We start from the raw sequence: 26,561 nt of genomic DNA, 5'->3' as shown, positions 1-26,561 counted from the left end.
TCCCGTCACACCTCGCAACCGTAGCATCGCCACCGTTCTTGCCCCGCTGTGGGTACCGGTGTTGGACTCATGCAGAACGCGCGTCGAACAGCGTGTACAAAATCACGGATTTTGTGCTTCAAAAACGGATCAAAAACGACACACGCCCACTTTTTGCCGTCCAATCGGTGAGCGAGGGGCGAATTGGCCCCGCCCCCAGGGCGATCGATATATGCAAATTTGTGGATCAAAAAGCCTTCACGCCCACTTTTTCTCGGGCCAATGGGGAGCGAGGTGAAAGGTCAAAGGGAGGGGGTCAAAGGCGAAGCTATGGGGGGATAAAAGGACGGTGTTCGTCAGTCAAAGGAGGAGAGTCGCAAAAGAGAACGAGAACGAAAAAGGAGAAGGAGAACGAGAACGAGAAGGAGTCGGAGAAGAGAGAGAAGAGTGTGGAAGTCTGGAGCCCGAAGCCTGCAGTGGCTGGAGAAGCTGAAGAGAGTCGGACGAGGGGGTGCTCGCGTCGGTGCCAGGAGCTGCACGCCCGAGGGAGGCCGGCAGCGCGACCTGGCCGAGGTGGAGACGCACACCAGGGATAATAAAGATCCTCTATACCCCGAGCATCAGCAACCCCCTCCTGTTTCCCCCCGCGCTGAGATAGTGCGACCAAGGGGGCCCCGTTCCCACCCCCTGCCAGGCACTGTCCACGAGGCCCGCGGGTTGCGGGGCCATCGCCGCTCCGCGTCTCATCACCAGACGGGTAGGCCCGACCCGGTCTCGGCCTCAGGCCTGCCTCATTCTTGGGGATGTTCTTTTCCTTGGTTTTGGGTATGTGTTGTCGGCGCCGTCTGTGAAGTAGAATTGTATAAGTGTTGCCGTGTGCTCGGTAGTCGGTATTAGCTCTGCACTGTGTTTTCACTTTTATGTTTGCTTTTTGTGTAAATGGAATTGTGTTTTCTTTTTTTGTGTGCATTTGGTGGAATTGTATTTGTGTGCTTCCCGTGTGCCGCGAATAAATGTGCTTTATTGTTGAACTGTTCTCCCGCTTCGCTTCGTCTTTTCCTCCATTGAATCCCCATCTTGCTTCACGTAAAGGGTTGGTAGTGGGCTGAATACGCCCGATAATTAATCGAACCGTCGAGGTCGACGATAACACCGCTCGGTTATTCTGATAGCACGGAACGGGTCGCTTAAGTGGCCCGTGTCCGAAGTCGACCTGCGGCGAGGTGCGATCGCCCGGTCTACCCTCCGCGTGGGTACTTAGGTAGTTCGAATTTGGCGAGCAACCCTATCCCACGAGGGGGCTGATTGGCTCGATCGCGGTGAGACCGAAAGGTCCACCCGTGACTGGTTCCCGGCGTTAGTCCGAGAGGGTCACGACTGGATTGTCCGTCCGGTGGGCGACGTGCCGCGATTCGAGTTACGTGGCCGTCGCACGCCGGCGGGCGCGAAGACCGCAACAATATATATCTACACAGATCTTCACCGGGCAGAACTCCGGATGTGTATATGTATGTGTATATATATATATATATATATATATATATATATATATATATATATATATATATGTATATATATATGTATATATATATATATATATATATATATATATATATATATATATATATATCTACACAGATCTTCACCGGGCAGAACTCCGGATGTGTATATGTATGTTTATATATATATATATATATATATATATATATATATATATATATATATATATATATATATACATATATAGGGTTAGTTATATATATATATATATATATATATATATATATATATATATATATATATATATACATATACACAGATCTTCACCGGGCAGAACTCCGGATGTGTATATGTATGTGTATATATATATATATATATATATATATATATATATATATATATATATATATATATATATATATATATCTATATATACATATCTATATATACATATCTATATATATATATATCTATATATATATATATATATATATATATATATATATATATATATATATATATATATATATATATATATATATATATATATATATATATATATATATATATATCTATATCTATATATATATCTATATATATATATATATATATATATATATATATATATATATATATATATATATATATATATATATATATATCTATATATATATCTATATATATATATATATCTATATCTATATATATATATCTATATATATATATCTATATATATATATCTATATATATCTATATATATATATATATATATATATATATATATATATATATATATATATATATATATATATATATATATATATATATATATATATATATATATATATATATATATATATATATATATCTATATATATATATATATATATATATATATATATATATATATATATATATATATATATATATATATATATATATATATATATATATATATATATATATATATATATATATATATATATATATATATATATATATATATATATATATATATATATATATATATATATATATATATATATATATATATATATATATATATATATATATATATATATATATATATATATATATATATATATATATATATATATATATATATATATATATATATATATATATATATATATATATCTATATATATATATATATATATATATATATATATATATATATATATATATATATATATATATATATATATATATATATATATATATCTATATATATCTATATATATCTATATATATCTATCTATCTATCTATCTATCTATCTATCTATCTATCTATCTATCTATCTATCTATCTATCTATCTATCTATCTATATATATATATATATATATATATATATATATATATATATATATATATATATATATATATATATATATATATATATATATATATATATATATATATATATATATATATATAATAGCCTGGTGTTGGCGCAGTGGTTAGGGCAACAGGCTTGGGATCCAAATGGTCCTGAGTTCAATCCCCGTTGGGCCACTGAATTAATACACCAGGGGGTTGACTCAGCCTGTCATCCTTCCGAGGTTGGCGAAATGAGTACCAGTATACTGGGCTGGTGTATACCCCGGTTAAATTAGGTGTACCATATCCCTGTGCCGTAAGAGGCGACCAGGGTTGCGTCAGGAAGGGCATCTGGCGTAAAACATGTGCCAAATCACTATGTGGATCATACGGATGATCCGCTGTTGCGACCCCGAACGGGACCAGCCGAAAGAAGAAGATATATATTTATATACAGTGGGGAGAACAAGTATTTGATACACTGCCGATTTTGCAGGTTTTCCCACTTACAAAGCACGTAGAGGTCTGTAATTTTTATCATAGGTACACGTCAACTGTGAAAGACGGAATCTCAAACAAAAATCCTGAAAATCACATTGTATGATTTAAAAAAAATTAATTTGCATTTTATTGCATGAAATAAGTATTTGATACATCAGAAAAACAGAACTTAATATTTGGTACAGAAACCTTTGTTTGCAATTACAGAGATCAGACCTTTCCTGTAGTTCTTAACCAGGTTTGCACAGACTGCAGCAGGGATTTTGGCCCACTCCTCAATACAGATCTTCTCCAGATCCTTCAGGTTTCGGGGCTGTCGCTGGGCAACACATACCTTCAGCTCCCTCCAAATATTTTCTATTGGGTTCAGGTCTGGAGAATGGCTAGGCCACTCCAAGACCTTGAGATGCTTCTTACGGAGCCACTCCTTAGTTGCCCTGGCTGTGTGTTTCGGGTCGTTGTCATGCTGGAAGACCCAGCCACGCCCCATCTTCAATGCTCTTGTTAAGGGAAGGAGGTTGTTGACCAAGATCTCGCGATACATGGCCCCATCCATCCTCCCCTCAATACGGTGCAGTCGTCCTGTCCCCTTTGCAGAAAATCATCCCCAAAGAATGATGTTTCCACCTCCATGCTTCACGGTTGGGATGGTGTTCTTGGGGTTGTACTCATCTTTCTTCTTCCTCCAAAGACGGCGAGTGGAGTATAAACCAAAAAGCTCTATTTTGGACTCATCAGACCACACGACCTTCTCCCATTCCTCCTCTGGATCATCCATATGGTCATTGGCAAACTTCAGATGGGCCTGGACATGCGCTGGCTTGAGCAGAGGGACCTTGCTTGCGCTGCAGGATTTTAATCCATGACGGCGTAGTGTGTTACTTATGGTTTTCTTTGATACTGTGGTCCCAGCTCTCTTCAGGTCATTGACCAGGTCCTGCCGTGTAGTTCTGGGCTGATCCCTCACCTTTCTCATCATCATCGAGGCTCCATGAGGTGAGATCTTGCATGGAGCCCCAGACCGAGGGAGATTGACTGTTATCTTGAACTTCTTCCATTTTCTAATAATTGCGCCAACAGTTGTTGCCTTCTCACCAAGCTGCTTGCCTATTGTCCTCTAGCCCATCCCAGCCTTGTGAAAGTCTACAATTTTGTCCCTGATGTCCTTTGACAGCTCTCTGGTATTGTCCATTGTGGAGAGGTTGGAGTCTGATTGATTGAGTGTGGACAGCTGTCTTTTATGCAGATAACGAGTTCAAACAGGTGCAGTTAATACAGGTAATGAGTGGAGAATGGAAGGGCTTCTTAAAGACAAAACTAACAGGTCTGTGAGAGATGGAATTCTTACTGGTTGGGAGGTGATCAAATACTTATTTCATGCAATAAAATGCAAATTAATTATTTAAAAATCATAAAATGTGATTTTCAGGATTTTTGTTTTAGACTCCGTCTTTCACAGTTGAAGTGTACCTCTGATAAAAATTACAGACCTCTACGTGCTTTGTAAGTGGGAAAACCTGCAAAATCGGCAGTGTATCAAATACTTGTTCTCCCCACTGTACATATATATATATATATATATATATATATATATATATATATATATATATATATATATATATATATATATATATATATATATATATATATATATTCACACACACAAGCATTGCAGAAGTAAATAGACACCTGAAATTTATTCATTTCATCTGTATAAAGCAAGTTTTATTCAGCGATTTGTACAAATATTCAACTATTATTTGCAGAAACGATTTCCTGGGCCTTGCACGACAATTAACTCTGCCTCGAACACAGGGAGCACACAAACTTTCCAATTTTCAAAGAGGACGAATTGTTGGCCATTCGGAAGATGGAGTCAGCCAGCATCAAATAGCTCAGAACCTTGGCATTCTACTTTCTATGCTCAATCGGGTGATTGTGCAATTCACCAGCAAAGGTAAGGAATCCATAACTTCCCGTTCTGGTACATCTGGGCCCTCAGAAAGGTGTCTTCAAGCTGTCAAGCGGTCCATTGAGAAAACTCCCCGTTGCAAGGCAGCAAATGTTGCAGAGGAGGACAAGTTAGCTGAAGAACTGCCGTGCGATACGTTCATCAACTGGGCTACTATGGCAGAACAGCTAGGAGAAAACCTCTTGTTGGACCAGCCAACATTCAAAGGAGCTGACGAGATGGCCAACAGACCCTTGGAGTTTTGGCAAACCGTCATTTTTTTCAGATGAGTCCCAATTTTCTGAAAGTGAACGCATGTGGCTCTGGAGATTTCCCAGTCAAGAGTTTTCTTTGAACCGATTGCAACCAACTGTTCAACATGGTGGTTTTTCAGTGATGGTGTGGAGAGCAATCTGGAGCACTGGTCGGTCAGAGCTTGTGGAGTGTTTTAGCAACATCAACACTACGATATGCATTTCTATCCTTGAGGATGGACATCTCCCCTTTTCGCCACTGGTCAGATGGTCAAAAACAACACTCTGTTCATGGAAGATGGAGCTCCATGCCACACAGCAAAAAAGACCAAAGAATGGCAGGCCAAAAAAAGGATCAAGCGACTTCCATGGCCAAGTCAGTCACCTGACATAAATCCCATTGAACACCTCTGGGTCATATTGAATCGAGCTGTTCGGAAAAAGTCCAGGAAACCAACATCACGGGCAGAATTGCGAACCCGTTTGCGGCAAGTCTGGGCAGAAATCCCACAAAACAACATTTTGGAACTTGTTAGTTCTGTGGCTGAAAGAGTAAAAGCATTGAAATCTGCAAATGGCAAGTCCACAAAATACTTGTGTATGCATTAAAATGGATCAAATGAACTTCAAATGTTCAAAATATATATTCTTTAAAAATCATGCTGTCTCTTTACTTCTGTCATGTCTCTGTATATACTGGATGTGAATGAGGTACCATGTTGCAGAGCATTGGATCTGCTAAAGCAATTTATTGACCAAGGGTCATGCTGAATGGTTTGCCATGCCTCTCGCAGCAGAAGTTCGGGCAGGAATTTGGAATTCGTTCATGGTGCTGGCGATAGTTCACCTTCTCTTTGAGAAGGACACCTTTATTGTCCACCTTCAGGGATCTTTGGGATCTTTAATGCCCACCAATAGACAGGATGTTAATTTCATGTTCATCCGAGGGATGGCACACACATTGATGAATCACACTGGAATGACAGTTTTTAGCTGGGTCTGGATTCAAACCCAGGCCAGGTGCCTTCGAGATGAGTGTGCATAACTCTAGACCGAGAATTGGAACAAAGGGGAAAGGAGAGAGGAGGATAAAAAGAGGAGAGAAGAGGAGATGGAGAGAGGAGGAAAAGAGAAGAGGAAATGTGGAAGTGAGAAGGGGATCAGAGGAGAAAATGGGGAAGGCAGAGGGAGGAAAGGAAAGGGAAAACAAAAGAAGAGGTCAAAGGAGAAAGAAGGGATAAGAAGAAAGGGGAGGGGGAGTCGCACATTGACGGATTCTTTCTGTGAATTATATAATGTGCAAGTAACATATGAACCTATCAGGCAAGTTGACACAACTTTTCAATTACTGTGGAAGTGGAAATCTCCGTGGAATGAAATTTTCTCGCTGAGTGACATGAAAATGTGTTCGCGCATTTTTATTTCGCAAAGCGGGCACAAGACACATGACAATCTCAACGATCTATGTTAACCATGTGAAATCCCAGCGGACGTTCATATAGGGAGAAAATAACTTGCAGTGCAACCAAAACTGAAGACAAACAGACATCAAAACTTACTTGATCATAAGCTCAGGTTTGCAAACTTGGTGGAAACAAGGTGTCATGTAGAGGTATAAGTAGGTGTTGCATTGATACAAGAACCAAAGTTAATAGTACGAAGAGATTGAGACTTTTGCAATTTTGTGTGCATGACGCACTTGTGCAATCTACTTTTGCTCAATAAAAAACACCCCCTTTTTCACTCACGACATTCATCTGCAGAGCATTGGCTTTCGCAAGTTCCATCTCCATTGAGTCAGCCACCGCTGTAAAAGGGATGTTTTGCACAGGTTGTCGGTATTTCCTCTCGCTCAGGATCTTGGAGGCCTGTTTGGCTGTCTCCACATCCAAGGAACCAATGGGGACCCAACCTGTTCCACAGATCCACTCCATATCTGCTTTGTAAACAGTCTGCCAAAGCAACAAAAGTCAGTAATCTCTTCATTAAACATGTTCAGAGAAAAAGCACATTGAAGTTATGTCTGGTGTTTAACTTCTGTATGTGAACATAATTCCTGATATGCCTGGGCATTGAACTTTTCGTGACTGCATCCTCAGTAAGATGCACTGATTTAATGAACATGGGAAATATACCTCAACAACAATTGCTGAATCAGTGGGCCACAGTGTACATTGAGAATAGGAATAAATAAACTGCAAAATTTATCATTAAAAACGCTCTGAGGGTTTGATGTTCGGCGATACCGTGCGCAGGTTACACATTAGAAGCTGTAATGGTCACACCTGTTTTCTGCTTTTCACACCAAACCAATTGACATATGCCAGAGTGGTTAAAATCAGGAAATTCAGCAGCTGAGCTGAGTTATTTTAAATGAAAGGAACAGTAGGTGCATTACTGCAACAGATAACGACTGGTGTCGCTGATCTCAAAGATTGCTATAATGTCTTAAAAAACTGAAATGAAAAACAAGGGCTCCAGACTGAATGCATTAGCCTTAAAACGATGACAAGTTTGAAGACGACGATGGTTCACGAGCGGTATTTGACGATGTAAATTGTTTCAGAAGTCAAGGATGAGACAATGTGATGATTTTTGACCAAGTTATAAAAATGATCAACATGATGTGGTACGGGTGACAGGTTATTAGCTGCAAAATGTCGAAAACCCGGTTTCGTTCAACAACTTAAAAAAATTTGACCTTTGCATAACCTTTAAAGGTCATAAAACAATGTTGTGGACCTTAAAATAAGGAAACAGGATACGTGCTATAGCTTATTGGAGTTAGTTCGTCAAAGAAGGTCGAAAACCCGGTTCGATTCCCACAACATTGAAAATTTGACCTTTGTGAACTTTAAAGGTCAAAGGTCAAGGATTATGACCTTTGGTGCAAAACTTCCTCTGGAACATTCCAGGAACAATATAACGTCATATAGACTATATGGCATTTCGCACTCCTCGGATTATCCACACTTTGATGAAATCAGCGTAAAAACAACTTTAAGGGGGGCACCACGGGCAAGGTGTTCGAGATAGAGCAAAATGTTTCAAGACTTTAGATGGGGAATGACCTCAAGATTATGCATAAAAAATATTGTCATCCGAGCTCTCAAAGTTTGGGCGGTCGTATGATTTTTATGTCAAAATTCGCAATTTTCTAAGTTCGTGACCTTGTGACCTTGACCTTGGGACGAAAATGAAAAATCGAGCTCCGTAGGGCTATGCAGGTGCCATTGGGCTAACCAAATACTGAAACCCCTGCCAGATTCAACAAACTCCCTAGGAGAAGATGCAAATTGAAATTGGCTACCACCAAAAACCACAATTCGCAATTTTCTAAGTTTGTGACCTTGTGGCCTTGACCTTGGGACGAAAATGAAAAAAAAAAATCGAGCTCTGTGGGGCTATGCAGGTGCCATTGGGCTAACCAAATACCGAAACCCCTGCCAGATTCGACAAACCCCACGGAGAAGATAAATTTTTCTGTAAAAATTCGCAATTTTCTAAGTTTGTGACCTTGTGACCTTGACCTTGGGATGAAAATGAAAAATCGAGCTCCGTGGAGCTATGCAGGTGCCATTGGGCTAACCAAATACTGAAACCCCTGTCATATTCGACAAACGCCCTGGGAGAAGATGCAAATTGAAATTGGCTACCCCCCTAAAAACACGTTTTTTGGACGTAGCTCCGCCCATAATGGGCGCACCACGCCCATTCTCAGGAAAACACAACTAGATCATGATATAAACCTCCCACCAACATTTTTATCAGGATCGGATCAAAACCCATGGAGCTATGCTCGGGACTGACAGAGAGACAGACAGACAAGCCGGTAGGCGGACATGGGTCGTCGACTACCCAATAGAAACTGACGCGATGGGCCCGTTCGATGGGCAATGACCTGAGGATTAAGCACAAAAAAATTCATGATCCTGGCTTCAACGGTTAATGCTGCAGATTGTTTTTTTTTGTTAAAATACCCCCACATTTTGAGGTTTTTTGGCCGTTGCTAGGCAACGGAGGGGTCCATAGCAACGGTTCTCACACATAACTAGGACATACCATGAACCTACCATACCAGTTTCATGTATATCTGACTCATAGTCTCTGAGATATAACGAACTTCGTTTTTTTATTGTTTTCGACCAGGGTTCATTCAAAGTCTATCTTCTCCGACAGTTTTCATAGGATCCGGCTGGAAATTTTTGACAATATGGCTGAATGTACTGCCCACAGTCGGTCGTGGCCCGATTTTTGATTTTCAAAAAAATTAATTTTATATGATTTTTAAAAATTTCAAAGTCCCATTGCTTGGCAACCAAAGGGGCATTAGTAACCAGTACCTATGCAGAACGAGGTCATAAACTGGTCCTCTCACCCAAATTTCATCAAAATCGAACTGCAAGGGTGTCAAAAACCCCCAACAAACACACACACGGACACACCGACACCACGACCAACAAATAAGGGTCGATCAAAAAAAAAAGTTTTAATCGAAAAAAAAAATTCGAATTTTTCTTTTTACGACTCGATCGACTACCCAACACACAGACAGACAAACATATTGACGGAAATACTGATAATAAGGATAGATCACAAAAGAAACTTTTTTCGAATTTTTTTTTCGACTGGATCGACGACCCAACAAGCCGGTAGGCGGACATGGATAGTCGGCCGTTGCTAGGCAACGGAGGGGTCCATAGCAACGGTTCACTCACACATAACTTGGACATACCATGAACCTACCATACCAGTTTCATGTATATCTGACTCATAGTCTCTGAGATATTACGAACTTCGTTTTTTTATTGTTTTCGACCAGGGTTCATTCAAAGTTTATCTTCCCCGACAGTTTTCATAGGATCCAGCTGGAAATTTTTGACAATATGGCTGAATGTACTGCCCACAGTCGCTCGTGGCCCGATTTTTGATTTTCGAAAAAATAATTTTTTTATGATTTTAAAAAAATTTCAAAGTCCCGTTGCTCGGCAACGGTGGTGTCCATAGCAACGGTTCTCATTTGCACACAACAAGGTCATGGTATGAATCTACCAACCAAGTTTCATCGAAATTGCCATTGTATTAACTGAAATCGCCATTTTAAATACTGATAATAAGGGTAGAACAAATCTCCAAAAAAAATTTTTTTTTCGACGAGATCGACTACCCAACAAACAGACAGACAGACAGACAAACAAACATATCGACGGAAATACTGATCATAAGGGTAGAACAAATCTCAAAAAAAAAAAATTTCCGACTACATCGACTACCCAACAGACAGACAGACATACAGACAGACAGACAAGACAGACAACAATAACGAATATAGTGGTCACTTATTTTTTTCGTGAAAATATTTTTTCGTGAACCAATAATCATCATTGCCAGATGGATAAATTAAAAAAATTTAAAAACGAAAAACAATAAGCTCGGAAAAGCAATAAAATAATAATTGCTATTAGCTTGCAGTTTCAAAAGACCTCAACGTGATGAATTTCTTGTTTGTTTGCACAACGTTGAAGTACGAGTTAAAGAGCAACTTTGAGTGTTAAAAATAAACTTGTGTTGACATTTGGTTGTCATTGTTGTTGTTTCATAGGCAGCCTGTGGCTGCTGGTTGCATCATTTCTGGAAGCACGGCTGTGCCGCTGATGCAGTGCCCCTGTTTCCAGTAAGGTGGTACTCATTTTGTCAATCTCGGATACTTGACAGGCTGAGTCAACCCACCTCGTGTTATTTAATGACACGACAAGGGCTCGAAACTCAAGATCCTAAGATCTCAAGCCAGCCACCTCAGCTGTTAAGCCAACAACAGGCTAACAAGAGTCATTACAATGCAAACAATCATTCTTCTATGCCACAAGTCGAATTAATTGTGGCATTCATCCTCCGTCTGACAGACCATATTGAGAACTATGAGAAGTGAATGCACATCTACACTTGCACCATTGAATCAGTAATTATGCATATGACCTGCACAAACTCACACAACAAATGCTGAGTCTCATGATTATAAGTAATGCTCCTCATGACTTGAATTTGCATCGATATAATAAAGCATTAATTGTAAATTCTGCGAACTGATATAACACGGTTCTTATATCCACTGAAAACTCGACAACTTACATCACTCAAGAGGTCATTCCTGTTCCTGGCCAGTGCAAAGCTGACAGCATCCGGGGGCATGGTGTAGTGGTGGAACTGCTGTTTGTATCCCAAATCGCTGATCATGTCCTGAGCTTTCTTTGCATGAGTCACGTCCATCATGTCCTTCGGTAGGTTATACTTTGTTTTGCTTCCCTCAAAAGCCTTCTTGTACTCACGATCACTCTGCATTTTTGCCACGTGCATGGACCACACCAGTTTGGGGTCATCCTGGAGGCTTTTCAGGCCAACACATTGACCCCGAGCAGCAATGTGGGCTTGTTTGTACTTGTACTGTTGGAGAGAAAAACAAAAGACTAAAAATCAGACTGAGTGCAATGCACCACAATAACTCGAGGGTATTGTTGAGGTGTTGAAAGCACTCACATCACTGGCGATGTCTCTCGAGGCCTTGGCGACTTTAATAGGAATGGCATCCACTCTCATGTCATAGCCTTTCTTCTTCGTCTCCTCCCAACCCAGCTTGTAGCAATTCTGTAATTAAGAAGTTTTTATATAAAATTAGTAATACTCATTGATGCCTGGAATGTTAGGGCAGCTGCGCATCACTGGTTTGAAGAGTAAAGAGATAGTAGGCAACCACATCATAAGTGTGCTGGTGTTGGATTAATGGTTAGGGTGGTGGGCTTGGGATCCCAGGATCCTGAGTTCAAATCCCACTCAGCTGTTAAATTAATACCAGGTGGGGTTGACTCTGCCTGTCATCCTTCCGAGGTTGGCAAAATGAGTGCCAGTTTGTTGGTATCCTGTGTTGGAGTGGTGAACTGTCCAGGATTGTATGCAATAGCCAATGAGACTACTTAGGCAGAACCAACGCTCTGCACAGAGTATGGTCCCAATGGATGGATGGAGTTATCATAATTGTGATCTAAAAACTACTGAATTTGTCCAAAAGGGTTCCTTGTGAAACTGATTACTTTCAGACTAGAGCAAAACATGACTTCAGAGAGAGAGAGACAGAGACAGAGACAGAGACAGAGACAGAGACAGAGACAGAGACAGAGACAGAGACAGAGACAGAGACAGAGACAGAGACAGAGACAGAGAGAGAGAGAGAGAGAGAGAGAGAGACAGAGACAGAGCCAGAGATAGAGATGTTAATATTATTATTGAAATTAAATCAAATAGATGCAGCCTGCGAAGCCAGCCAGTCACGTCAAAAAAAATTCCACACAGGAACGGCGTGATGTGGATTTTCTATTATTGTGTCATAATGTCTTTGACCTTTATTTTATAATTACACAGCCTCCTTTTGGTTGTAATCTCAATTGGTAGATTTCAGAAGGTGTAACAGAGTCCTCCCAGGACTCAAAGTATCCACCTCCATTTCTATATAGGATCACATTTCAAGGACCGGGTTGGTCTATTAAACGTTATCCCTTTCCGTGCATCCCCCATGCCTCATTGGACTTTTAGTTGCCATACCTTTCAACACAATAGAAAACTTAACATGAAGCTTCAAGGTCACCTTCAATGGTGGAATGTATACTTACTTTGCTGATGTTGATGGCATTAACTCTGGACTGGATAAACTCTGGAGCATCAGCAGGGAGGTTGAAATTGTGTTTCATATCCTCTCCTTCTGCCCGGTACAGTTTCTTCAGGACACAAACATCAAGACAAAAACAAATTCAGCTCTTCTGTCAAGTCATAATCACCATTTTCAAAGATCAGATGAACACCTGCCAATAGCTGACATTGCATATGAGAGCTGCTCTATACTCACGTTATTCATCTGTAAAGTATTGGCCTTTGCAAGTTCCAACTCCATCGAGTCAGGAACGGCTGTGAAAGCGACTTTTTGCACAGGTTGTCGGTACTGGATTTCGCTCAGGATTTTGGAGGCATGTTTGGCTGTCTCAATGTCCAGGGAACCCACCGGAACCCAGCCCATTCCACGAAGCCATTCCAGATCTGCCTTGTAAATATTCTAGGAAAATTCAAAGTGATTTAGATGGAATAATCTTGAAATACCTTGCATTCTCAAAAAGTTGTTAATAATGGTAGTCATTATATGTTTGCTTTATGGCTAGCGATATCATCAGCTGATTAAACAATAGGTTATAAAAATAATGTAATCAAATTGTGATTGGATCCTTCACAATGTAGAAAAATGGGCCTGTTGCTCAAAATAAGTTTTCATGTTGCCAATTATTGAAATGAAAATTTGATCATGCTTTTTGTAGGTTCACCACATGCAACCTTGTTATGATAATGCAGCAAGTTTAGTCAATGACTGTCCTGTTTGGAACTACCATTCAAATTGTCCTACTTAGTATTCCTGTATGAACAATTACCTCATGCTATTTAGATCTCACATTAAAATCCCACCGACAATGTTGATTTGTCCATTATGTACTGATGTTCTTGTAAATGCACCTGAAAGTCTCCTAATATCTTATTCCTGGTTTCATGTATCTGTAAACTCTTCCATGAGCTTTAGGCTACTGTGAGAAAAAGGAATTGTACCAACCAGCCAAAATGGTCAATCCTGTCTTTGAAAGATCTTATTTATGCACACTTTTTGTGTTCAAAATAGAGACTCATGGGGGGGGGGGGGGATAAGGCCTTGTGGTTCAGTCATTTCTCATGAATCTGATAACAATCTCATCTAATGTCATTGGATCGCATGAGAAATTAGATTTTGTAAAGTCAATGCTGAACACATTCGATGATTTTGAAACATCAGCAGTGCCAGTCATTATTGTTCGAAGGATGTCCAATTGGCAGGAGAGCTGGATTATCATCCTCTCGAAAGGACACTGTGCAACAGAATGTGATTCTCATTGCTGGAACTGCACCAGATCGCAGTTTTAGTCATAAACAATTCTTATCAAAGATCTAATAAATGACCACACCACTCAAATCAGGCGCATTACACCTATATGCAGAAATTAATTTTTTATAAAGACCTTTCAAAGTTGTTTATTTTCCAAGAATCTACAAACTATGTTTTATTAATTTTTAGTATTCAATGTATATATATATATATATATATATATATATATATATATATATATATATATATATATATATATATATATATATATATATATATATGTATATATTTAAATAAAGAAATAATGAAAGCTGTAATAGACAAGGCATTTCATACATCACTCAGCAGATCATTTCTGTTTCTGGCCAGTGCGAAGCTGACAGCATCCGGGGGCATGGTGTAGTGGTGGAACTGCTGTTTGTATCCCAGATCGCTGATCATGTCCTGAGCTTTCTTGGCATGGATCACATCCATAGTGTCCTTTGATACGTGGTACTTTGTCTTGCTTTCCTCAAAGCCCTTTTTGTACTCGCGGTCACTTTGAATCTTGGCCAAGTGCATGGACCATACCAGCTTGGGATCATCCTGGAGGCTTTGCAGGCCAACGCATTTACCCCGAGCAGCAACATGGGCTTGTTTGTACTTGTACTGTCAGAGAGAAAACAAAAGTTAAAAACCAGTACTGCAATGATACACCACCATAACCAGAGAGTATCGTTAAGGAATGCTGAAGGCACTTACATCACTGGCAATGTCTCGCGATGCCTTGGCTACTTTGATCGGAATTGCATCCACTCTCATGTCATATCCTTTCCGCTTTGTCTCTTCCCATCCCAGCCGGTAATAGTTCTGTTACAAAACAAAACAATTGCATGGATTATGATGAAAAATAGAGATAAGAGGAATTTTAAAAAGATAAAGACCACTAGTTTTATACTTTTAAAATCTAAAAACACTCCAAAACTAACAATATTTCAAGGCAATCATAAAGTTAAACACAAACACATTATCAAACTAAAGAGTTCACAGAACACCTTAACCTATGTAGTGTTGGAGTATATAATTCAAATGAAATAAAGGAATGATTTTAAAGGTCGTTTAAAAAAAATTCCGTAAGTTTAGCGCCGTTCATGCAGTCTTTTACACCATCATATATAACATGTCCAAACACTACAAAAGCTGGAGGTTTTTGGAAGCAATAAGAAGGTGATTTGTGTTCTGCAGTGTTCAAGAATATAATTAAATTCAAATAAAATAAAGATTGTAAAGGACGTATAAAAAAATTAATTCCAGAAGTTTACTGCCATTGACGCAGTGTCTACGACACCACCTTATCTAACACTTTCCATTAGTTCTTCGTGCCTGTTATTTGTGTTCTTGATGACGTCCTAAAAAACAATTATGTCCTGCTTGGAATAATTTTCAATTTTGTTTAACTGCCAGACAGGCAGATGGAGTAAAATAATAATCTCACTCCTTCTGTGCATGTGGAATCAAGACAGATTCCGAGCCAAAGTATTGTTAAATGGCAAACTTGTCTTCCGATTCATGTTCAAAATGTAACATTCAATTGAAATTTGAAATGAAGTTGTTCTTCAACCATAAGCTGACGTTTATGCATGGATGGACAGACAGAAGTGAACCAATTGCTTAACCCTGCTTTTCGCTTCATATGCATGGGGTAACTACACATTAATAAGGACAAAAAAACACTAGAACGAAAATCTTTGACATCGCGACCACCAGATATGCCTCTGCCCACATTATTAAATCATTATACATACTTGTACCAAGTTTGATTTAAATCCCTCAACCCAGATTTGAAATATTAAATAACTCCGGCTGCCAGACCATCCGTCCGATCAGGTTGAAATTTAAAACATATATTCCACATGTCTACTCAATCATAACTGTGACGTTTCACATCGATTGATGAAACAGTTCAAGAGAAAGATTTTTTTTTTTAACAATTTCATTCAAACCAATATGGCTGCTACACCACATGACTTATGACATCATAGTTATCACAAAAACAAACTTTCTACAGGAGTAGTCGCATCGATGGTGAAAATTTCGTGAAATTTCTATGGTGAAAAAACAAAACCATGCCGCCTCCTTCGATACAACCCCGCTTCGATCGGACACCTGATCCACGACGTCCTCTTTATCAAATAAAATTCAAAATGGGTGGCTGATCATATCTTTGGGTTTTTGCATTGATTGGATAAGGCTTTTTGTCCAACATGGTTATAAGACCATGTGACTGATGATGTTGAAATTTTCAACCAATATTCCCCATGCCAAGTCGATTGTATTAAAAATATATATTTCTCTGAAACCACTTACCCTTTCGATGTGAGACTTTGCAGTGAGGATCCCCTACTGTTGCTGCAAATAGTATATTTAACAATGATCTCATCAATCACGTGATGTGGCAAGCACGTTGGTTGTAAAGAAATAAATAAACAATTATTATTATTGTTATTTGTTTTTTGTGCACCAAGTCGAGGCTTGTGTAAGAGCTAATACACAGAAACATATCACAAGGCAGGAGACAAGTGGGGTGGGAGAGGGAAGCACAAAATAGTGAGAACAAAGAAAAGAGGACATCTGTGGAAGGGAGAGGGATGGGGCAGGGTACATGGTGAAAACAAGATGGGAATACAGGGACTTTCAGGAAGGAAAACAGGGAATTTGAAGGATATGGGTTTGGGATCGATTAACGGGGGTAGTAAAGATTGTGGTTTTGGATGGGGGAAGATATGAGATGGTGGGAAAGATATGAGATGGTGGGAAAGATATGAGATGGTGGGAAAGATATGAGATGGTGGGAAAGATATGAGATGGTGGTAAACAGATGTTTTGAAGACCTGTATGGAGCAGTGGGATTGAAGAGTGTGTGGGATTTTGTTCTCGAGGCAGGAAAAAAGAGGAATGAAAGAGTGAAGGTGAGCATTGTTTCTTGATTTTGGCAGTTTCACCAAAAGGGGTTTTTGGCATACCTTGAGCACCCTGAGGAAATATAGGGGGGACAGATCACAGACAGAGCGGGGGGAGGACAAGGCTGGAGAGGAGATGGTAGAAGACAGAAAGACCACCGACCTGCCTCCGGTGAGAGAGTGAGAAACCCAAAGACTCAGCTTCATCGCGGGAGATACCAATGATCCTAAAAAGCTTGGTTTCCACAGCGTGGAGTCGAGGAGAAAAAGGGGTGAGGCAGGAGCACCACCCCAGAGGGAGGAGCAGTACTCCATAAGACTGTGGATGAAAGCTTTGTTAGTGGTTAGAAGCTCAGGTGTGCCAAGGAAGGACTTTGCACGATGCAGGATGCTCAGTTGGAGACTGGCTTTGGAGGCCAACTTGGAGATGTTGCTTTCCCAGGAAAGATCGTGGCACATAGTGAGACCCAAAAGCTTGAAAGAAAGGACTTCAAGGGGATTGTTGAGAAAGCAGATGGGGGTGTGGGGGGAGTTCCAGATGGTCCTTTCGGACAGACATGGTGAGGGTGTGAGATTTTTCAGGATTGAAAGACATATTCCAAGTGTTTGACCAGCTTGTGATTTTATCCAGGTCTGCAAGGAGTGAAGAGGCTGCCGCCTGCCGATCAGATAGACGAGCGATGGTACGGCAGAGGGTGGAGTCATCAGCAAAGAAATAAAGAGGATTTTCCAGGGAATCTGAGAGATCATTGATGTAAACTAGTAAAAGCACAGGGCCAAGAACATTGCCTTGAGGAACTCTAGCCTGAACAGGAAGAGTAGATGAGAGAATTCCATGAAGAGCCACGCATTGACTGTGACAGGAGAGAAAGTCTGCAAGCCATGAGTATAACATATCAATATTCGACTTTTCAGTTATGATGCATTGCCCTTGCTGCATACAATTGACTTAAAAATGATGTAATCAGTGACGTGGTGTGGGAGCCACATAGGTTTCAAGGAAAATATTTAAAAATTCTATTTCAGAAACCACTATAGCAATCGATGGAAAATGTTGCAGTTGTGATTGACTGCCCTTGCTATATGAAACACAATATGTTTCATATTAATCTGTGAAGCGGTTTTGGAGAAAAAAGTTTTTTAATTTTCAGTTTTTGAACTAACATGGCTGCCAAACCACGTGATCAATGGCATTGAAAACTTGGACTCTGCTCAAAATTTCATAGCGGATCATGTGTGTGAAGTTTCATTTTGATCAGATAAGGTTCATTTTTCAATCCAATATGGCCACCACACCACGTGAACTATGATGTCATCATTTCCACACTCGATGCAGGTATAAGGTTTGCTGATGCTTGGTAAGTTTCGCTTCAATCAGATAAGCAGTTCCAGAGAACACAATATTTAATATTTTTCTTCAATCCAATGCGGTTACTGAACCACATGACATCAATTATTCCTCATCACACTAAATCCCCAAGTCATGTTAAAAATGACTGTGAAGTTTCCCTTCAATCTGTGCAGCCGTTCCGGAGAAGAAGATTTTTGAATGTTTGAAGGTAAATCCAAGATGGCTGCCAGACACTGTGACCTGTGACATCTTCTTCTTCTTCTTCTTTCGGCTGCTCCAGTTAGGGGTCGCCACAGCGGATCATCCGTATGATCCGCACAGTGATTTGGCACATGTTTTACGCCGGATGCCCTTCCTGACACAACCCTGGTCGCCTCTTACGACACAGGGATATGGTACACCTATTTTAACCGGGGTATACACCGGCCCAGTATACTGGTACTCATTTCGCCGACCTCGGAAGGATGACAGGCTGAGTCAACCCCCTGATGTATTAATTCAGTGGCCCAATGGGGCTTGAACTCAGGACCTTTTGGATCCCAAGCCGCTGCCCTAACCGCTGCGCCAACACCAGGCTATTGTGACATCGTAATTACGAAACTATATTCGACATGGATAGTCGATCATTTGTGTGCAGTTTCACTTCGATCTGTAGAGGGGTTCTGGAGAAGAAGATTTTTTCCTTTTTTTTTTTTCAAAATAATATGGCTGCCAAACCACATAACAGATGATGTCATTATAATTTTTTCTGTGTTGAAATATTTCTCGAGACGATCCTCACAAATTTTCATACTGATTGAATGCAGCATTCTACGAGTTGAATTTTGACTGGGATACCACTTCACCAATGATGTTGTAATATTATTAAACTTATTCACAATGCTGAGTAGTTGCCAGATGCCAATTTTCAATTAATTACATTGTACGGTTTAGAAGATACAGAGGTCCAAAGTTTTTTCCGTTTTTTCAACATGGCTGCCACCCCACGTGACCCATGATGCCATAATTATAATTACAAAATTCTGCATGAGGAGTTGTATCTATGGTGAAAATTTCGTGTCAATTGGATAAGCGGTTGCAGAGAAAACAGAGAAAATTCGCCTCGTCACCGGAGGCATAGAAGCAGAGCAGAGAGAAACTTTAGGCAATTTTTTTGCAATAACATTATACCAGGGACATGGACTTAAGTATGTAAAGAAAGACAATGGTGCATGAACTCTGCACTGTTGTCAATGAAGGGCTTCATCTTATTACTTTCAGAGGAAAATCCTTCCTCTTCTCCAATGGCGTGATTTCCGGTCATCAATATGGTTTCAGACCAGGTCACTCTCCCCTGGATATGCTGCTTCTGCTCTCCCAACAATGGATGGAGGTTCTCAATGGCAGACGTGAAATCAGAGCCATATCCCGAGACATATCGCGTGCTTTTGGCACCGTCTTGCAGCCTGCCCTTCTCACCAAACTCTCTTCCTTTGGTATCCAAGGCCATCTCCACTCATGGCTCGCAGATTTCCTCTCCGATCGTAGCCAACAAGCGGCCCGAAGTGGAGTTCTCTCACCCCCTCTTCCTGTCCACGCTGGAGTTCCTCAAGGCAGCGTTCTGGGCCCTGTTCTCTTTTTGGTTTAAATCAATAATCTCTCCGTCTCTGGAAAATCCTCTTTATCTCTTTGCTGATGACTCCACCCTATGTCGTACCATCTGCCATCCCTCAGACCGGCAAGCTGCAGCTTCTCCGCTCTCTGCAGATCTGGGTAAAATCACAAACTGGTCCAAAACGTGGAACATGTCTTTCAATCCTGACATATCTCACACTCTCACTTTGTCTCTTGGAAAGGACCGCTTCAAACCCCCCCCCCCCTTTGTCTCTAGAACAAAATTGTGCCTGATGAAGCCGGCTGCGAAGCCGGTGAAACGTTGCCTGAGACCAGGTCTGCTCTCGCTTTGTTCAAATTAGCAGTCAATCCAGTTTTTTACTTTGGTTGGAAGCGCCTTCTTCTTCGAAAAAAAAAAAAAAAACATTTATATATATAAATATAAATATATAGACACATATATACAGTACATGTCTTAAACTAATAAGTGTGTGTGTGTGTGTGTATGTGTGTATGTCAATGTGTCTCCTCTCTAACTCCAAAACTATAAAAACCTGGCAGCCTGAAACTTTGCATGTGCACTAAAAAAACTCCAAGGAAGTTCCTGACTGAAAATTGGGTATTTGGGTGAATGAAAACACCACTTTTGAAGATAATTAATGGCCTTATTTAATTATATTATTTATCAGGCAATCCTCGGCCACCTCTCTCTGGGTTCTTAAAGCATTTCCTGGGTAACCTCGCTGAGGTCTGAAGCCACCATGTTTTTTGGCCTGCTCAACCATGCCTCGACTTGGAACAGACCGCAACGAATTTGTTAACAATAAAGTTTATTTTTCACTTTCCTCACTCATATTATTGAATGCCTGTTCATCATACCTATGAATCATTGGGTATATTGCAACCGCCTGGAGACACTAGCGTTCGTGGCTTTATTTCATTTCTGCACACGCAATAACCTCGAGGATCTCTTAATCTAAGCAGAATTACAAAATTTAAGCTCCAGATTTGAAAGTATCAGCAGTTCCGGCTCCTAAAAAGGTGTTGATTTGTCCAATTCGGACATAGTTTGGAAATTCGGACATCACTTTCGCTTGCCAACCATTCAATTGGAAGGCTTCCTTGAGTGCTCAAGCTGCTTGCCAAGCACCCCACAGTGGACGGCGGTGCAGTTCCTGTCCGGAACGGGATGTACTGTCAGCAGTTGCTGCAAGATAAAGCATGTTCTGATAATGCGTTTTCGCTACAGCTCAGATTTAATTCAACAACAACCGTGCAGGCATTGTTCTCTCACCCCTATCTTCCCAGGAAAGGGCATTACCCCACAGGGTTGGGTGACCGGTCTAAGGTTCCCGAGGATTTGGTTCACGTTTTCTCTCTCTGCCCTCGGTACGATGAGCCCAGATAGCGTCCACTGTATTCTGTCTGTGTTATGGGGATCACGTGGTCAGGCCTGCCAGATGCATTGTGCCATCTGAGTCAGAAGTACCCCAGTTCAGTCAATCAGTTTTAAAATTCATTGAAGAAATGGGGCTAGCAATATAAGCCTCCAGTCTCCATATCCGAGGTGCTTAGGTGCGCAGTGTATATAGAGCCTGGTGGGTCTGAATTCGGCCATTAAACCCCAAAAAGAAAAAAAAACAACCGCACCACATCATTCTGGGTGAATTGTTCACTCACTGTGGATGCTTTTGCTGTGCCATGTCATTCAGAGTGAGTGGTTGGTGTGCCATCATACAGAGGGAGTGGTTCGTGCCCCATCATTCTGAGTGAGTGGTTTGTGCCCCATCATTCTGAGGGAGTGGTTTGTGCCCCATCATTCTGAGCGAATGGTTTGTTACCCGTCATTATGAGAGTGATTCGTGCCCCGTCATTCTGAGCGAGTGGTTCGTGCCCCGTCATTCTGAGCGAGCGGTTCATGCCCCATCATTCTGAGTGAGTGGTTAGTTCCCCATCATTCTGAGCGAGTGGTTCGTGCCCCGTCATTCTGAGCGAGTGGTTCGTGCCCCATCATTCTGAGCGAGCGGTTTGTGCCCCCTCATTCAGAGTTAGTGATTCGTGCCCCATCATTCTGAGCAAGTGGTTCGTGCCCCATCATTCAGAGTGAATGGTTCGTGCCCCGTCATTCTGAGCGAGTGGTTCATGCCCCATCATCCTGAGCGAGTGGTTCGAACCCATCATTCAGAGTGAATGGTTCGTGCCCCGTCATTCTGAGCGAGTAGTTCGTGCCCCATCATTTAGAGTGAATGGTTCATGCCCCGTCATTCTGAGCGAGTGGTTCGTGCCCCATCATTCTGAGTGAGTGGTTCATGCCCCCTCATTATGAGCAAGTGATTCGTGCCCCGTCATTCTGAGCGAGTGGTTCGTGCCCCATCATTTTGAGCGAGTGGTTCGTGCCCCATCATTCTGAGCAAGTGATTCATGCCCCCTAAATCCAATTATTTTTCTTGCAGGTTTCTGTGCTTCCTCCCCTCCTCTCTCTATCATCTTTGGTTGTTGGTTCATTCCTTTGTTTATTGTGTCCAAGTCTTGTCCCACCTCCTCATTGTCAGGGTATGCCCTCCATCCCATCACTTTTGTATGAGCCTTTTTCTTGGAAAGATTTTAAAAAATCTATTCACAGAGATTTGCTATATACAGAATACCAACCCTCTTACTTGCAGTTTACTGTGTTTCATCCTCTCTTCTATATCCTTATTTCCTGTTCGTTCATTCCCTTGCTTGTTGCATATGCCCGTTTCCCACTGTCCCAATATCAGTGCATTGCCTCTTATCCCCTCTGTCACCTAATTTTCAAAGAGCTTACATTGTCTAAAATACACACAAAGGCATGTATACAGACAGACAGGAGACAGAGTAGAATTGTCTCAGAAAAGCTCTGTTCTTTCCCTACTTTTGACAACACAATGCCTCAAAATACACTGACTTAATGCTGGGGTAATCAGAGATAAGGTGAAAGAGATAGAATACCGTGATCTTGAGCACGCTGTTCATCCAGCATGCTACATCGGAACACCAGGTGTCAGGCAATGTCACACATTGGGCAGCATGAACACGGCATGAAGACAACTCATTTAATGAACTCTCTGGCTGATCTTGAATCATTGATGTAGGTCAGTGAAGCTATTGTGAATTCCTTCCCCCATGGAATTCCTTCCCCCTTCCCCCCTTAACCCTTCAAAGTTCCAAGCATATGGAAACAACTCCTTATAAATACCTTCCAAATAAATGGACACTCAGCATGTAAAAATCAGAAAAACATATCACACTCCATCCCCCAGCTTGTAACAACATCACAATTTAGAAAATAACTTTATATGATGAACAAGGGAATTTTATTTCCATTTCAACAACATCCACCAAAGCTAAAGTTGGCCATGCTGCAGAATAAACATGATTTATGAAATCCAGAAAGGCAAGAAAATAGAGTAATTGTCAATGAAGTTATCCATGTCAGATTTTATGAATAATTATCATGTTTCAGTTCTTTCGGAACCAAAAATAATAGATCTTAATTATCAGATTCTATTCATTTTTTTCTTTTTAATTTTGTTCTTTTGATTAAAGTAATTTCAAAGAAAATTAATTTCAAATTGGTTTTTAACAAAAATGCATTTAATATACATTGCTATTTTGGTATCCTTCACTGAGCCTCAAATTTATTTTGCTGTCCGGGTTTCTCAGGATGCACAAGGTCTCCACCGACATTGTCATGGAACCGCCCCCCCCCCCACCCCACACACTGAGGCAAGAGCTTGAGCAGTTCACTTGGCCACCTTGGACTGCTGTGGAATTTGGGATCTTGTATATATTTTATATCTCTCACTAACCTGCTGAATATAGTTATCTCCTGTGAACCAATGCAGGCCAAATATGGGCACTAGCACCCTCTCTTGCCTTATCACCAGCTCCGATCTTGTTCCAGCTCTCCAACTGCTCTCTGTCATCCCACCAAATTTCCACATCAGTGAGGCAGCACATGCTCCTCCAATAATATTTCACTTCTTTTTCTTCGAAGATCCAATCTGTCTATCTGAATTTTTAAATTCATTCTCTTTAATCCCATTACTGGACTAATTACACTTTAGTGTCCAGTCATCTTTCTCCAGAGATTCAAGGTGGCTGCATGCCACCACTTCATCTCAAGCCTATCTATGACCCTTCCATCCAGGCGATCAGTTACTTGCAATTTGTTTTAGTTTTGTTTTATCCACTCCTGGTAATCATGATAACTGCATTTCCTGTAATCTCTCATTGCTCATACACAAACTGTGGCATTTGGAAAATAAAATGATTGAGGTCATTGCTCTTTATCAGGAGGATAATAAATTGCATCAAGATGAATTTTCCTCATTTATGCACTCCTATATGAAAAAGGACAATTCAATTGTTAGAACAAAGCCCAAAGTAATCTTTTGAAAAAAAAAATGCTGATTACAAGTTGAAACAGCTACGTCCAAATATCACATTTCAGCAGCATAAAAATTACATATTGAAAAAGAAACAGAAAAATATTGCAAATTATTTGAAATCCATAAATACTATAAGCTCAGATTACGATTCATGCAGAAATTAGAACAATAGTTGTCAAAATATGTCATTCTTTTCAATCTTATATAGCATGGTAAAAAAAAAATGGTAGCTTTCTGAACTTCTTAAATGACATAATATGGACTGTGCTCTTCAATTATTCACAAGGTAAATAAATTATACTCCATATTGAATAAAAGTTGTGATAAGCTCACTGACAAATACTCTGAATTAAAATGTTGGTTTCTGAATAAATGTTTTCAACATTCCTAAAATCCAAGTCGTGATGATATATTTTTGAGATAAAACTTCTAAATTATCAAATGTGCAGTTTGCCATACAAACACTATTATTTTATTCTCAAAAAACTTTCGAAAGGTGATACTGAACAGACACAACTCAATCTTCAATTAAAATACATTTCTGCTGTGAGTTAATTCAAAGATAAGTAGATCAGTTGAATAAAGTAATGACTGAGATCACTCAACAAGGCATCAACGAGTTGCAAAACATCTACTCACATCACTAATGTTGATGGCATTGACCCGAGACTGAATAAACTGGGGTGCGTCGGCAGGAATGATGTATTTGTGTTTCAACTTCTCTGCCCCAGCTCGGTAGAGTTTCTGTAAAAGCAAATGTAAAATGTAAAATTCAAACCAAATTTACATGATCAGTCTGCAGAGTGTAAAAATACTGTAATTCCATCTGTTAGAGGAGATATTATTAAGGATACAACCAGAGAGTTGGTGTCAAAGCCACCCAATGCTCGCCTGTTTATACATTTATCGTTTTTAAAAGACTAGTCTAATAATATTTTTTATAAAGCATTGCAGTGAAGTCTGATCCAAATAATTTTAAAGCAATATATGTATTTGTATATTGTAATCAGTAAAAAATAGTGTGGTAGACAAAAACATTAGAAAGGAAAAAAACTTTAACGTTGATGTGCTACAAAAAAGTTAAGTTCAAAACAGGTGGAAATTTTTAAAAATTTGAATTTTTTTTGGTTTCAACTTCACTACATCAATAATATACCCCAAATGAACCTCCATGCCAAATATCAGCATCCTAGTACACACATTAAATGAATGGCAAGCTTCTAAATAACTTGCACCAAAAACTTTAATGTTGATGTGCTACAAAAAAGTTAAGTTCCAAACAGGTCAAAAGTTTAAAACATTTGAAATTATTTTTAAATTTCAACTTCACTACATCAATAATTATTATAATATACCCCAAAGGAACCTCCATGCCAAATATCAGCATCTTTGTACACATATTAAATGAATGGCAAGCTTCTAAATAACTTGCACCAAAAACTTTAACGTTGATGTGCTACAAAAAAGTTAAGTTCAAAACAGGTCAAAAATTTAAAACATTTGAAATTATTTTTTAATTTCAACTTCACTACATCAATAATATACCCCAAAGGAACCTCCATGCCAAATATCAGCATCCTTGTACACGTATTAAATGAATAGCAAGCTTCTACAGTAAATAACTTACACCAAAAACTTTAACATTTTCATGCTCACGCTGACGCTCATGCCGGGGGTATCGCTATAGCTCTCTGTTCTTTGAACGGGAGAGCTAAAAAGAAGGTGCTCAACAGGAATAGAAATGAAAAATAAAATGACAGAAGTAGGATTAATTTTTGAAGGAAAAGTCTGT

General features: G+C 39.9%; 1 protein-coding gene across 4 annotated transcripts in view; it reads right to left on the bottom strand.

Moving 5' to 3' along the window:
* Positions 1-26,561, bottom strand: part of NEB (nebulin) — a 439,712-nt gene that overhangs the window by 267,148 nt on the left and 146,003 nt on the right. For 3 of the 4 annotated variants that reach the window (XM_085869257.1, XM_085869259.1, XM_085869258.1), the window contains exons 43-50: positions 25,409-25,513; positions 15,216-15,323; positions 14,811-15,122; positions 13,422-13,625; positions 13,189-13,293; positions 12,062-12,169; positions 11,657-11,968; positions 7,276-7,479 (exon numbers count right to left, since the gene is read on the bottom strand). In XM_085869257.1, the coding sequence (XP_085725383.1) occupies positions 7,276-7,479; positions 11,657-11,968; positions 12,062-12,169; positions 13,189-13,293; positions 13,422-13,625; positions 14,811-15,122; positions 15,216-15,323; positions 25,409-25,513 (1,458 nt within the window). The remainder of the gene's footprint in view (positions 1-7,275; positions 7,480-11,656; positions 11,969-12,061; positions 12,170-13,188; positions 13,294-13,421; positions 13,626-14,810; positions 15,123-15,215; positions 15,324-25,408; positions 25,514-26,561) is intronic. The other variant, XM_085869260.1, reaches the window with a different exon arrangement.

This window comes from Eptatretus burgeri, chromosome 2 (genome assembly GCF_056783735.1).
Source record: "Eptatretus burgeri isolate ZD-2024b chromosome 2, Ebu_testis_v1, whole genome shotgun sequence".
Taxonomy (NCBI): Eukaryota; Metazoa; Chordata; class Myxini; order Myxiniformes; family Myxinidae; genus Eptatretus; species Eptatretus burgeri.
This window is presented reverse-complemented; position numbering and strand designations above follow the sequence as displayed.